The 15,185-nt window shown below is 38.9% G+C and overlaps 1 protein-coding gene across 7 annotated transcripts in view; it reads right to left on the bottom strand.

The window, feature by feature from the left end:
- The window catches only part of SAMD12 (sterile alpha motif domain containing 12), a 248,251-nt gene that overhangs the window by 71,762 nt on the left and 161,304 nt on the right, over positions 1-15,185 (bottom strand). For 5 of the 7 annotated variants that reach the window (XM_038392676.2, XM_038392672.2, XM_038392677.2 and 2 more), the window contains one exon: positions 3,734-3,802. The exons of the other annotated variants lie outside the window; for them this stretch is intronic. In XM_038392676.2, coding sequence (XP_038248604.1) covers positions 3,734-3,802 — 69 coding nt within the window. The remainder of the gene's footprint in view (positions 1-3,733; positions 3,803-15,185) is intronic. 7 annotated transcript variants of the gene reach the window in all.

Here is a 15,185-nt window from a genome sequence, read left to right as displayed (position 1 = left end):
TTCATAGTGAAGAGCAATTACCTCCCTACGTTATCAGGTATGTCTCTGTCACTGTCCTCCTTTAGGGCTCACAGATATGCGATAATGCTGCACATTATGTAACTTGTTAAATGAACATGAGTTAAACCAAAGTGTCTGTTAACTCTTTGTAACTAAGGGTCTAGTTCAAGCCACTAGAATACCCATTAGCCATTTTTGAGTCAGCCTAGATTGATAAAACTTTGAACTGCTTCTTTCCCTGCAGACTCAAGGCTGAAGCAGTCAGAGCCAATGGCTATTATAATGAGATGATTTTTTTAGAAAACCACCCTAAACTATAATTAGTTCATAATTAGCAAGGAACAAAAAAAATAGCATTCATTCACTTAAAATGATTTTTAATGTTATAATGACTGGTACATAATTATAGCAGAGCAGGGCTATTAAAAAAAACCCCTGACTTCAAAAGAAGAGGGTTCATTTGGTGTTTATTTGCTCCAAGGTTCTAATTACTTTGGAAACTGCCAACCCTCCTTATAGGATTACTAACAAAAAACACCACTGCAGCTTTGAGAAACGCTGAGGAAATCAGTTTTTAGCACCATTAAAAAAGTCTTCTATAAATACCAGATGCATATGCACACCCACATTACTATCCTTCCTGAGAACTCACGAGATAACTAGTGGCACAGCATATCAGAAAAACGAAATGGATCTCTCACTGTTATAGCGCAATACAATATGTCAATGCTGGTGATCAAGAGCAATTAATATAGATTGGGCTATATCATAGTTTAAGTTTTATTTTGTTCTATTTCACAAATACAGTAGCACTGATTCATTCCCCCAGCCCCACAACCTTTATACTTCAGATTTACAGACTTTGTTAATCACTCCATGACTGTCACTTCAGCAATTTCATTTAGTAAAATTAACCAGAAATATCTAGTCAGATTTATGTGGATTTCATGTGGCAAACGGCAAAGCCCTGGCAACTGCTGGAGCCTGGATGAGATATGTGATGATATCCGTTTTGGAGTTTGCTAATAAATCTATTCCATGTCTTCACCTAACAAACAGATTTAAAAAGAAACACTAACAGGCCTTTTTAGTGCTCTTGAAAAGAGCACCCATCTGGGGTCCTGAGAGGTACTGACTTCAAAGGAGGATGTGGTTATTCAACACTTCTCTGAATTTTGCCCACAGAGATGCTTAGACAACATCTCAACAATGCAGAGCAATTAAGCTATTACCAAGTCCAATCTGAAAAATATTAGCGAAAGGAATTTTCCTCAGAGAGGAAGGATGATATTATGGCTAAAAAACTGGATTGAGGATTCAACTCATGGATCTGTCACAGACTTCCTATGTCACTTCATTTCTCAGCTGATAACATAGAGATACAGTCGAACTTCAGAGTTCATTCTGGAGGTTGTTCGTAACTCTGAATAAAACTTTATGGCTGTTCTTTCAAAAGTTTACAACTGAACATTGACTTAATACAGCTTTGAAACTTTACTATGAAGAAAAAAATGCTGCTTTCCCTTTCTTTTATTTTTTTAGTAGTTCATATTTAACACATTACTGTATTTGCTTTCTTTCTCTCTCTTTTTTTTGGTCTCTGCTGTGTCTTGATTGTGTATTTCTGGTTCCAAATGAGGTTTATGGTTGACTGGTCAGTTCGTAACTCTGATGTTCGTAACTCTGAGGTTCTACAGTCATACTTCCTTCCTTTCATCTGTTTGTCTTTAGACTATTAGCTCTTTGGCACGGCAATTACCTTTTACTATGTGCATATATTGCCCTTGTGCTCAGATGAGCCATTAAGTGCTGCAGTAATACATATTAATGATTAATAAAGCTGGTCACCATCGTCAGACTGTCTCCCACTTCCTTCCTCCAAATTTATTTTCCCCCCAAGCTAATAGTGAATAAACTTATCAAAATTTCTGGGCAGTTAAGCATTTTCCAGGTACAATCTGAACAGTATCACGAAGATTAAATTGTATTTTTAAGGTAGAAATGCTCTCTAAAGTGGTAAACCTATCAATAAAAACCTTTCCATATACTTAGACATTAAAATGCTATACGGTAAGTTTAATTATGAGGTCAACTTAAAATGATGTCTGTTTAGTTAAGATATTGAAAAACTAAAATGCTTACATGGCACTTACAGTAGGCATTGCCACTGAATCTGTTGTTGGTAACATACTTTAACATAAAAAGAAAAGGAGTACTTGTGGCACCTTAGAGACTAACAAATTTATTAGAGCATAAGCTTTCGTGAGCTACAGCTCACTTCATCGGATGCACGAAAGCTTATACTTTAACATGTTGATGTTATCATAGATCATGTGTCCAGATGCCACAGAGATGGGCACACAAAAAGATAAATTACATAATACAGCAAAAAGAAAAGGAGTACTTGTGGCACCTTAGAGACTAACAAATTTATTAGAGCATAAGCTTTCGTGAGCTACAGCTCACTTCAAGCTTATGCTCTAATAAATTTGTTAGTCTCTAAGGTACCACAAGTACTCCTTTTCTTTTTGCGAATACAGACTAACACGGCTGCTACTCTGAAACCTTACATAATACAGGAATCTTCTTGCTTAAAATCAAAATTTACCATTATGCAAGACTTACATATTTTTCTCTCCTAGCAAACTGCCAATTTACGTATTTCTTCCTCAGTAGGTAGCTATCTTCAGATATGCCAGAAAAATTTATTTACTATTCCTAAAATTTGTGAGCAGTTCAATATAGTTTTAGTTAATCAGGAGTTGGCAAAGTGTAATCCAGTGTCCAATCACTGAGTTCTATAATACAGCCTGTACTGCAGGACTCAGCATGCAGTGTTCCATCTTGATCTGAGTAGACCCATAGACTCTGTATAGGAGGGTGTACCTCATATTAAAGATGAGGCACTTAAGCATGATGTATTTTATGCAATTAAACATGGCCCTCTGGCTCTTGGAAAATGGCCAGCACAATTCTTGTTTGGATGCCCCATAGTACAGCTATAACAGTAGAAAAACTGTACTGCATTTTCATTCGTAACCATCCATGGAAGTCAATCCTGCAAACATTTACTACTAGGTGTAGTGCTTACTATGGCGACAATGCCTATGTCTTTAATGGAGCCACTCACCACAGTAAGTACTGCACATATTAATTAGTGTTTGCAGGATGGGGCCCTACGTCTGTGATCATTTACTAGTGTATTTAGAGCAGGGGAGGGGGAATTGCTACACTCAGTCTTGTAACAGTTTCTGTTGTGAAAAGCCCAACAGCTCTGTGATTCCTTAAGTTGCTATTTTTGAAAATACGTAGAGACAGAGAACATTTTAATAAAACATCACTATCAGGCTATGCTCACAAAATGCACAGCATATACTTGCAAGTTCTTTACTAGGCTAATTCTGTTTTTAAAAGCAGCTTAGTAGAGATATCTGCTCAGATTTCTATTTGCATTCAATTGTGTGAAATTCTTCCATAGAAAAGAAATATCACTTCAGAGGTAAAAACAACCACACTGTTTCATTAGTCTGAAATGTCTCAGATGGGGACAGCAATCAAAAGAGATAGCTTTTAGAAACAAGCCCAGCAGAGAAAATTAAGTTACATAGGGAGGTTTCAGGAGGACACTGTGACAAATAATTTACTTTTTCAACATAGGAAAGGGGAGATTGCTATAAGGTAAATATTAGGGGGATGGGCACAAGCAGCTGGAGAAACTCTCATTATTTGTCACCTTTGTCGTGTGCATTTATATACCACTGCAGTGCTAATTCCAACCTTTCACAAGCAGTTGCTGTATCACCTAGGGAAAAAAAACAGGAAGTAGAAAATGAGGAACATGGAATTGACTTACTTATTGTTTCCCAATAGAATAATTTCCCTTGAGGACAAAAGAGCAAATTCCCGTTATGATCTAAATATATTATTTTCTCTGAACGCAAGTCAGACAAGTTTCCATGCACATGCAGATGTCTCAGAACATTTTGCCTCTGACTAACTTGTGATGGGACCTTACTCATGATGGGAAAGATTTATGACTATTTCCTTCCTCCACCTTATCACAGGGTCCAATTAAGTACCCATGGAAGTCCATGGGAGTCCAAATATTGACTTCAATGGGTGCCTGATTGAGCTGCTAGATCATTCAGTTATTTCTAGAAAAGCTACCAAAGCTCTTTTAAATCAAGAGAGGTTCATTTTGGTATTAAACCACCACCAGGACAAAAATAGAATCCTAACTTCTTTCCTTCCTGAAACCGAAGCGATGAAGGCTATGTCTCCATTAGGGACATTTTACCGGCATAGCCATCCTGGCATAATTCCATAGGGTAGATGCAGCCTACACCAAAGGAAGGGGTTTCCTCTGTTGATATAGGAACACCACCTCCTTGAACAAAGTGAGCTCTGTTGATGGAAACATTCTTCTCTTGACATAGCTTTGTCTACACTGCAGGTTAGGTTGGCATAACTATGCTGGGTAGTGGGATGGCTTTTTTTCACACTCCTGACATACAGAGCTGGGTTGACCTAACTGTTAATTGTAAGCCAAGCCTCGGACTTCTCTGGATGGGGATATCTAAACATTAAGGACTCATAGTGATAATAATTATATAATAAAGCATTTTGGCACCAATGGTATTAATTGTTCTGTTGTATTTCAGAGCCACCAACATTGGTGCTAACATTTAAAGAACAGGAGATGAATTAGAAACAAAAAGACTGCAGTACAACTAAGAGTATACAGAATTTCATCAGGTTTTTCAGATGGGGATGTGCGTTCAGCTTATGTGGCCGAGTTTTAATTTTTAAAACTTATGTACATCAGAAGTTATTTTGGGAGGAATTCAACTTCAGCTGTGAGGTGTGAACTGACATTTGGAGGTATCATCAGAAAGATTACAATGAAATGTTAAAGAGAAAAGCCATTCCCTCTAGGCTCACTGAACCAGGGATGTCACTTCCTCAGTCCTTTGTGTGAGAGTCTCCAAGTTCCACCAAAAGCCTTCAGCTGTACAAGAGTACGCTTCAATTCTTCCCCCACCTCCACCATGATAAAAATAGGGGTGACATCATAAACCCATTCTACCTAATATTATAAACCCAAGTGCATTCCTTTGTCAGTAAACAAAATGTAAAATTAACTGTGCTGCAAAAGAGAAAAAGCTTTGTGAAAGAATTTACTGTATTAGTACGCAGTGAGAGCACTATATGCCCTCAAGCTTCACTGAAAATATTATTACTTACATGTCATGAATGCTGGCTTTAGGCAGACTTTTGCAATACGATATTCATAATTTATTAACAGGCAAACACAAAAACCAGCAGGCCAAATCCCAAGTCACACTGAAGTTAACTTCTCATGATTAAGATAAACAGGATTTGACCTCCTATTTGTAGGACTGATTGAAAGGGAGGGTGCAATCAGAACTTTGACAAAGCAAATAAATACCTACAACAGGGGGACAGAAAGCACTAAATACAAATGTCAGTCTCAGCATTGCCAATTATTAAGGCAAAGAGACAAACCTTAACATGCAATTAGAGAGATCATAGTAACTTTGTAAAAAAATAGAATTCAATATATCAGCTTTCTAGGTGTTCTTGAATCATAGCTGCATATTGTACTGACCAAAATAAGATTTTAGTACTGTTGGTAATACACAGCCAATATGGAAGAGTGATCGGATGTCTATATTCCACCTTACATATCAGCTACGATATTGTCAGCTACAGTAAGTCCTGATTACAGAATCAATACGACTGGTGATTATGTTAGAGTGAGAAAGCAGAATCAGGTGGAGTTTGCAGGGGATTTTAGGAAAAAAAAAGTCATATTGTAACTTGAAAATTGAGTAGACTAGATAAAGGAATCATTATGAAAGGATACTATGGACCCCTACCTTTTCAGAATTAACTTTCTCTCCATATAGAATGCAACTAAAATGATCAATAAAAGAAAGAGATGAGGAACGAACAACTGCGATATTTGGAAGTTTAGGACAAGAACCTGAGGACAGACAAATTATATGGGCAGAAAGTCAGGGGTGTTCTGGGGTTCACAGGCAAATTAAACAAAAATGTTAATGTCCATTGAAGATAATGACAAGAAGTGCAAGCTACATCTCAAAGAAGAAACAGTGAGATGCAGCTGTTTTGGAAGGAGGTGTAAAGCTGGGTAGTGCTCTGAAGCGCCTTTTACAATTACCTACGCCGTCCACACTCCCAAATCCTGTTCTTGCACAGATCTTGACCATGATTTTGTTGGAGCTGATTTTTAGCCAGTCTAAACATCATATACACAGTTGTAAATGCACTATAACCTATGAAAATGTGGCCCTTTCCTCTCTCTGTGCCTTAGTTTCCTAATCTGTAAAACAGGACTAATTCCCACCCTCACAGGGGTGCTGTGAGGCTTAATTCATTACTGTTTTTAAAGTGCTTCGAGATCACTGGTTGGAAGGTGTTATAGGAGTGAGATGTTTTATTATCAGCAGCGTTTAAGATACTAATCTATGCTGGAAGGATTTACAGTGAGTACAGACATATCTTTAACCATAGCAGTGGTTGTGATGTTGCATCCCATAATGCTTTATAGCAATATGCTTATGAATGTAAATATGACATAACTGGAATATGTTTTATGCTAGATATGCCATGTAACATATCTTTACAAAGGTTATGTTTTACTGAATGTATTCATCCTATTCGTATGCATATATCATTTTTATATCTGAAGTTATGAGCGTTGGCTCTATGCTTGGATTTAAATGTTTGCTGTAGAAAGCACCTAAGGCCAGATTCGGTTAACATAGTGTAAAGGGATTATTCAAATAACTGGGAGTACTTGTCTAACAATGGACCTTGATAGATGCCAATACACATCTGAGCTTTCCTGGGAATCTTCAGGCTAACATGTGGGCAATAGTGTCGGCCTGTAAAGAACTGAGTCATGCATGGACATGTGACTTGCCCATGTGACTCCAAAACTCCATCTTGTAGCTGTGATTCTACACGGGGGAGAGAGAGGTTTCCACCCATGACAGAGAGAGAGAGAGAGACTATATAAGCCCCCGGAAACCCCCCCATTTGGTCTTCAGCTGGCTCCACCGAAAGAGATGCCTGAAAGAAACTGGAACAAAGGACAGTAACTACGGGGGTGTGAGTGATTGCTGGACCCAGACTAGGATGAAGTCTAGTCTGTAAAAGAAGCTTATTAGAACATCTCTGAGGGTGAGATTTACCTGCATTTAGTTTCTTACTGTATTAGGCTTAGACTGGTGTGTTTTATTTTATTTTGCTTGGTAATTTACTTTATTCTGTCTGTCATTACTTGGAACTACTTAAATCCTACTTTTTATATTTAATAAAATCACTTATTACTTATTAATTAACCCAGAGCAAGTATTAATTCCTGGGGGAGCAAACAGCTGTGCATATCTCTCTGTCAGTTATAGAGGGCGAACAATTTATGAGTTTACCCTTTATAAGCTTTATACAGAGTAAAACAGATTTATTTGGGGTTTGGATCCCCTTGGGAACTGGGTATCTGGGTGTTGGAGACAGGATTACTTCTTAAACTGCTTTCAGTTAAACCTGCAGATCTTGGGGGATGTGGTTCAGACTAGGGTCTGTGTTTGTAGCAGGCTTGTGTGTCTGGCACAACCAGGCAAGGTACTGAAGTCCCAAGCTGTTAGGGAAAACAGGCTCAGAGGTAGTCCCAGCACATCAGGTGGCAGCCCAAGGGGGTTTCTGTGACCCCACCAGTCACAGTGGTATCATGGGTAACAGTAATACAGGCATAAGTTTTCTGTACATCCATTGGCACCCAAACTAAGGTATGGATCCTACAAACATGTAAAGCACATGAATAACTTTACTTCAATAAGGAGCTCCATTTACTTCAATGGGACTGTTCACATTAATAAAATTAGGTAAATGTTAATATTTCAAGAATTTGGCACTCTCACTATTTCAGAATAGTACTGTAATATATAACTCAAGAGGCCATGTGGAATTTGGTTTAGGATGCTAACTAAATCTCAAATTTACAGATGAACATGTATTGTTGTCAGAGATGAAGAATGCATGTTACTGTAAAACGAAAATGTATTAAAAAACAGTATTATATTATATTGGACCAACTTCTGGGTCAGCTTGAAAGCTTGTCTCTTCCACCAACAGAAGTTGGTCCAAAAAAGATATTACCTCACCTACCCTGTCTCTGTAATATCCTGGGACCAACACAGCTACAACAACACTACATAAAATCATATTTGTTTTTCTGGTCATCTTCTGCTGCGTAACTGGATAACAAAATGACACACATGAATTCTCCAGACTTAATCCTGGATGTACAACAAAGTTTAAAACTCGATTAAAAGGCCCCCAAGGACTCTTATACAAGACTACACCAATAGAATGTCAGAGTGAAATCTTATGATTATGCTCTTCAAAAGAATGATCCTTCATGTGCGTCAGGCCAAGACTATAGATGTTACTGAATGTCCATAAAATCCTACAGGCAAGATTTAAAATAGAAAGGCAGCCTTTAAATGCAACAATTTAATCACAATCAGACACTTGCAGTGTATTTTTCTTCAAAAATGATTATTGATAATTGTTTATTTTTCATATATTCTTCATTACACTATCCAGCAGGTTTTTATTGCTTGCCAATTAAAAAGAAGGGGAGAGTGAGTCTATTGTATGCAGTCCTTTCTTAGCTACCTGAAAACCAAAGTTTCTTTGCCTACCAATTTTGACCTTTTGTGTTTGGGAGACATTGATTGTTTTCTGCCTGTGTTTCTAATGAAGCTTGAAATGAACATGGCTTTTTGTTTACCTCCTAATTTGTGCACCACCATCATCAGTATTGTCAGCAGAGCACTGGGAATAGGGTTTGTTTACTGTGTCTGTAAAACCAGCAGACAAAGCTTAAGAGCATAAAATATAGTTGTTGGGTTTTTTACCCAGGTCCTAGAAAGGATATATATAAATGACTTGGGCAATTTTTCATCATTTTTAAAAAACTGACCACGAAGAACTTGCTCTAGCTCAGGGATAGGTTGAATTCCTTTGGCTAATATATCCCAGGAAGCAGAAAGGATGGTTATGTCGACCCAAAGTGCCTGAAGCTTCCACTGTGCTAGAAGGCCAGCACTAAGAGCCAGCACTGTCCCAAAGGCAAGTATTGTTGGCTAGAGAAAGAAACACTGAACCAGTTCATCCTCCAGATAGTTCTCTGGTAAGGTTCTTATGGAGCCCTGATTGCAACTTAAAGACCGTCTCCAACATCAGAATACCTGGGTACAAACACCGCCCCACCTCCTCTTCTAGAGGTGAATCATATCCTAAGTATCAATAAACCAATTCTTACTTCAGTACCTTTTAGAACTAACATCATACCAAAATACCATAAACATATGCTACTTTCTCCTCACAATGACCCAAGAAATTGGGAATAAGGTACATCCTTTTTCAGAAGCCAATACGTTTGAATTCTTATTCCCATTATCATGTGCTCCAATAATTGGGTCACTGCCATGCACTATGCTTTATTAGTATTATAATAAAGCCATTAAAAGGTCAGCATTTGCCAAATGCTATCACACAGTTAACAAGGTATCACCGGTGTTAAGATTAGGGGAGGGGAAAAACCCCAAAATGGATTTCCCACATAGCTGTATATTACTTAGCAAATGTTGATCTTTTAGTGCCAACCACTGCAAAGACCTCAAAATACCAATCCCTTGGGTGAGATAGTCATTACTTAAATTCCAAACAACATTTTTTATATTTTAGATTGCCCATTGCTTAAGCACACAAACTTGGTTAGATATAGAGTTTTAGACCAAAGGATGGTTGTGGTGAGTGGTATGAAGCAATGTCCAAATGACAACAGAATCCTGGTACTTGTTTTTCAGTGATAGGGGTTAGCATACACAAAATGCCAAATGTACTGAACACACTTCAACTCAGAAGAGGCAAGTGGGAGACTTTCTCCAACACCAAGCATTTTTTCCTAGGAAACTCTCTTTGTTAGGGCAAGAGCAAGACTAATACAGACTGGCTCTGCCATCACTGGTCCACTGCTGGGAAATGGAGCCTCATTCCTGATAATTTGTTTGGTGTGCATTCCACGTTAAAAAAACGTACATTAAAACACATTTTTCAAAAGAAGCCTTCTCCTTATTCCCAGACTTAAATACTAGGACCAGAACAAACATTCAGTTCCAATAATTTTCTTTAGCATCTCAATCACAAGAAAATCACTCACTCCTCCAGTCCTTACGAATAATGCAGCCCCTTCCTCCTGATGCAATATAGCCATATTTATCTTTTCCTCAATATCCCAGATGTTCCACAATTTCCTCCCGCTTACAGAGAGTGTTGATGGATGCATAAAATTTCTGCCAGAAATGTACAAATTTCTTTATTATTAGTTAAGGGGTCAGAAACACTGAGATCCCGGTCTGTTTTAATACCAGTGATTATGTTTATTGATATTGTCACATTAACTGCTCTATTAGATGTGTTACTTTTTAATTAACAATATCATATATTCCATGTGGGTCCCCCACCCCCATGTTCACTCCCCAGCTCACAGTCTTCTTGTGTTCTGCTAGCACCTGTCGTCTTTTATGTTTTCCCTCTGAAATTTTTGTTTTCCTGTAAAGGTCATTAAGCTCCAAGTTTATTTCCTTTTTTTCTTCTGTCACCCTACCAAAATCAACCTGCCTCTGAGCACAGCCTCATAAGCATTCCAGAGACTAAACAATGCTGTTTCCTTCTTGAACTTCGTGAGTTCCTGTTTTGTTCTACCTAGAATACATATTATGTGTGCACTTTTTATCCCATTGGTTGTCTAGGGACTCAGTTTATTACCAAGAACTAGGAAGGAAGAAAGTTGGTCTTTTATTTGCTTCAGTTAATTAAGTGCTTATGAAACATGTCAGAAGATCTGCGGATTTAAGTTCACTGTTCAGCTGGACAAGAAAAAGATAGGCTACAGGAAAAAAGCCTCACAACTGTACCAATGTGACAACTCCACCAATGTGATCCCAGTCTAGAAATGAGATGGTGGTTCAGTCTTCGGGCCATTCTGTCCTTAGCTATGGCTTTGCAATGTGGATACTTGCCTACTCATGAGAGAACTAGTGAGAATGCTAATTAGTTTCAAATGTGTCACCAAACAACTGATATTCAACTTTTGGTCACTCCTGGCCTGGGCTACATTTGAGCTAGTTATCTAGATCAGTGGTTTTCAACTTGTGGACTGTGGACCCCTGGGGGTCCGCAGACTATATCTAAGATTTCCAAAGGGGTCTGTACCTCTATGCAAAATTTTTTAGGGGTCCACAAGGTTGAAAAAAGGTTGAAAGCTGCTGATCTAGACTACATATACCATTAACAGCCTCCTAAGGAATCCAGTCCCTGTTTAAAAAGTTTAAATAGAAGATATTTAGAATCCAAAGGATTAGTTCCACTAGATTTACAGGTGCAGTAGGACAGATTTGGGGTATAAACTACTTAATGGTGTTTCAGAGTGGAGGGTCCTAGAGCCCAGGATCCAGCCCAAATCTAGATCTCTACACTGCTATTTTATAGCCCACAACCTGAGCCCCATGAGCCCGAGTCAGCTGATATGGCCCAGCCATGGGTGTTTTATTGCCATGTAGGCAAATTCTGCATTTGCCATCTATTTGCAAATGTATCATGGTATCTCCAATTCTAAGGATTTTGTGATTTAAACAATAGCCAGGAGTGGTGGACATGGAACATTGTTGCATTAAACGTTTGGTTAAATGGATTAATGTGAATTCAGATGCCGGTCACTGCCAGATGCACAATACTGGTCCAGATGGACCAATGATTTGTTTGGGAATAACTAATCCTATGTGCATCCTTGCAATCTCCCATGCATTCACAGACATTGCAACACCGTGTGTATGTGTGTAAGCAGCTCTAGGGCTTATGTGCATATCCTAGTTTAGATGAGCTAGTGTGTAGGTTGTTGGCCTTCACTAAATTGGTTCGCCACAGTAAGTGAATATTTACCAGGGCACAGAATCAAAGGATCCTAAGGGCACAGTCTTAAAATAATGAGAATGGTTAGGGTTTACACTCTTACCCATTCCTATTACAATAATTGTCTCATAAATAGATTCATGCATTTGTCTGTTTTCATTTCATATTTTGTCAAAGACTGATGCACTAGAATTTTAATGCTATATAATTATATATTCTGTAAATTAAAGCAGCATGGCGTACTGGTTGGGAATAGCACATTTCACACTTCATTACTTCTACTGAAACTCAACCAATGTTAAGCTCTGATTTTTCCTCTCTTCAATATTCAGTTATTTAAGTGTTTTTCTTGAACAGCTCTTTCCTGCTTATGCAGTAGTTTCACTGGCCCCAGTGGTGCTAGGAGTCTGGTTCTTTAGTACAGTAAACCACTCAAATAAGAGTGTGAACAGTTAGCACTGGGAAATGTACATAAACCTTGAGCCACATTTCTGACTGAGTGAGGAATAGTCACTTGTGCAAGAACCTGAGCTTGGCTCTCTCACATTCTAGGTGAGTGCCCTCACCGCTAACTATGGAGTCATTCTCTCTCTCTCTCTCTGATCCAGTGACTATTACCGTCATTATGAATGACTATGAATCACCACTATCACAAAACTACCATCATAACTGAGCACGAAGACTGAAAAGAGTGGGGAAACTTGCACTGCTGTTCCAGACAAATAAAGTCCAGTCTCCAGGACTGTCAGTCTAGTACAGTGGTTCTCAACCTATTTATCATCGTGGGCCGCATATGCAGCTCTCTATGTTATGTGAGCTGCATCCACACAATATATATACTACCTGTATGGCCCTGAGGATGTCACATGGGCCGCAGTGATGTGCTGATTGGGCTGCAAGCGGCTCACAGGTTGAAAACCACTGGTCTAACAACTTTTGCAAGCATTAATGCCACTTTTAAAAAAAAAAAACCAATGTGCAACAATGTGCACTAATGCCACCAATAGGCAGGCTAAGAGAGGATCTCAACCCATTTAGTTCCCCTCTGAAGCAGCTCCTGCTCTTATGAGATGCCATAGGATGCACTATACTGACAACATATATATATATATATATATATATATATATATATATATATATATATATATATATTGAATAGGTTCATAAAGTTTTTAATATTTTATCTCAAAGATATAAATCTTAATACAGTAAACTCTGAAAAGCCATGTAATACATTAACAAGATTGCAATACTGTAGCAACTTCTATCAAAAGAACTTCCACCTCACTGCACTTACAAATACTAAGGAACATTAAACCTCTTAGCACCGCTATGAGCTGGGGTCATCTGTCCCTGCTTTACAGATGGGGCGAGTGAGGCAAAGAAAGGTTAAGATATTCGTCCAATGTCCCACACAAAGTCAGTGGTAGTACCAGGAATAGAACCCAGATGTTCTGAATCACAGTTTTTGGCTTTAGCCACAAGCACATCTTCCCGAAAGGTACTTCATTGAAAAGCACACATTTTTCTTTCAATCTTTGTTATTGTTGTTTTTAAAAAAAGGTCTTTAATTATAGCTCGAATTACATTGGATTTATTTTTCCATGGTTGTTTTTTTCCTGTCTGGGACTCCAACCTTTTTCCTCCCTCCAAAACACTGAATCTCTTTAAAAATCTGTTTTGTTTTTGTTAACAAAAGAGGAAAGGAGAATTCCTTTGGAATGTGGCTGTTTCTCAGTTCAGGAAGTAAAGCAGGTATTCAGGTGAAGCATCTTATCCCAGGGCAGGTGTGAGTGAAGGGCATACCATAGAAGTAGTTAGCCGAAGATGGGCATTTTCATGAGAGCAAGAGTGGTGAAAGCAGCTGGCAGGTGAGTGAGAGAGAAAGGGCAGTATTATGCCACATGTTGGAAGGAAGGAATAACGGGGAAGCAGGTAATAGAGGAACCAATATGCTCCGCCAGGGCAGTAAAACTGCAGCTTTGGAAGGGCACTCAGTGTTGCCAACTTTAATGATATTATTATGAGTAACATGATATTTAGTGTTTTTCTTAAAGCAACAGCCGCTGGAATCTGTGATGATGTCATAATCTCTACTTTCATTAAAACAAACAAACAAACAAGTTTTTAGCCCTCATGGTTGGGGAGAAAAGCTTAAACCCAAGCCTCAAGAACATCCAAGAGGCTCAAAAAACCACAAGACAAATAAAAAGTAATAAAATTTGGGTTTCTTTTTAAATCTTAAAATTTTAAGACAGATTCATAATTTTGGGAGGTCTGACTTATGATTTTTGAACAGCTAAATGCCTTGCATGGGGACAGGAAAGTGAAGCATCTTCCTTCTTAACACCTCACTCACCATAAAACACACATTTTTTTCATTTTATATAAGGGAATGTCTCAGAAAAATAAAGCAAGCACATACAAGTAATAGTCCTGTCTATATCAGCAATAATATCTCTCAGCTGACAGTGTCACCATATCAGAATTTACTGGACATGAGCCCCATTGCATATGGTAATTATTATGTAGAAAGTCACACAAAGTTACAGCCAGTTCCAATCACTGATTTGATTATTGGCTTCACTTCTGATGAATCTGTAGTGCTTAATCTGTATCACACAGGGAAAGAAAGGTCAGAATTGTTTCCTCCATTCCCCAAGAAAATCGTTTCATTAATTTTCTTTTCGTGTAAAGGAAAGCTTTCTGTGATGAAGCAGAGATATCTGCAGCCAATGCCTGGCCTGCAGGGGGAGAAAAGGAGACAACCGGGCTGAGTTGGGGGCTGACTAGTGGGTGAGCTGCCTCCCTACCCGAGGGGAAGGGTCACTAGCCTGCCAGCCTAGGCAGCCACCAGGGAGGAAGGACTGTCTCCCCAGCCAAGGGAGACTGCGGAGGAGCCCTAGGAGCCTCTGGCAACTGAAATAACTGGGTGACTGAAGCCCAGAGACACAGTGGGGATCGGCCTCACCAAACTTATGGCTGGAGCCCGGCGCTGCAGTAGGGTGCCGCCCAAGACCTATGAGGGGCCTTACCGGAGGCCCAGCCACCCCAGCAAATTGGACTATAAGGGTCACGCCCTAAACTGAAGGGACAGCAGTAGGAAGTAGCTCAGGCCAGTGGATTTAGACTCCCTGCTGGGAGGGTCCCCTGTTCAG

The sequence above is a fragment of the Dermochelys coriacea genome, chromosome 2 (assembly GCF_009764565.3).
Source record: "Dermochelys coriacea isolate rDerCor1 chromosome 2, rDerCor1.pri.v4, whole genome shotgun sequence".
Classification (NCBI taxonomy): domain Eukaryota; kingdom Metazoa; phylum Chordata; order Testudines; family Dermochelyidae; genus Dermochelys; species Dermochelys coriacea.
This window is presented reverse-complemented; position numbering and strand designations above follow the sequence as displayed.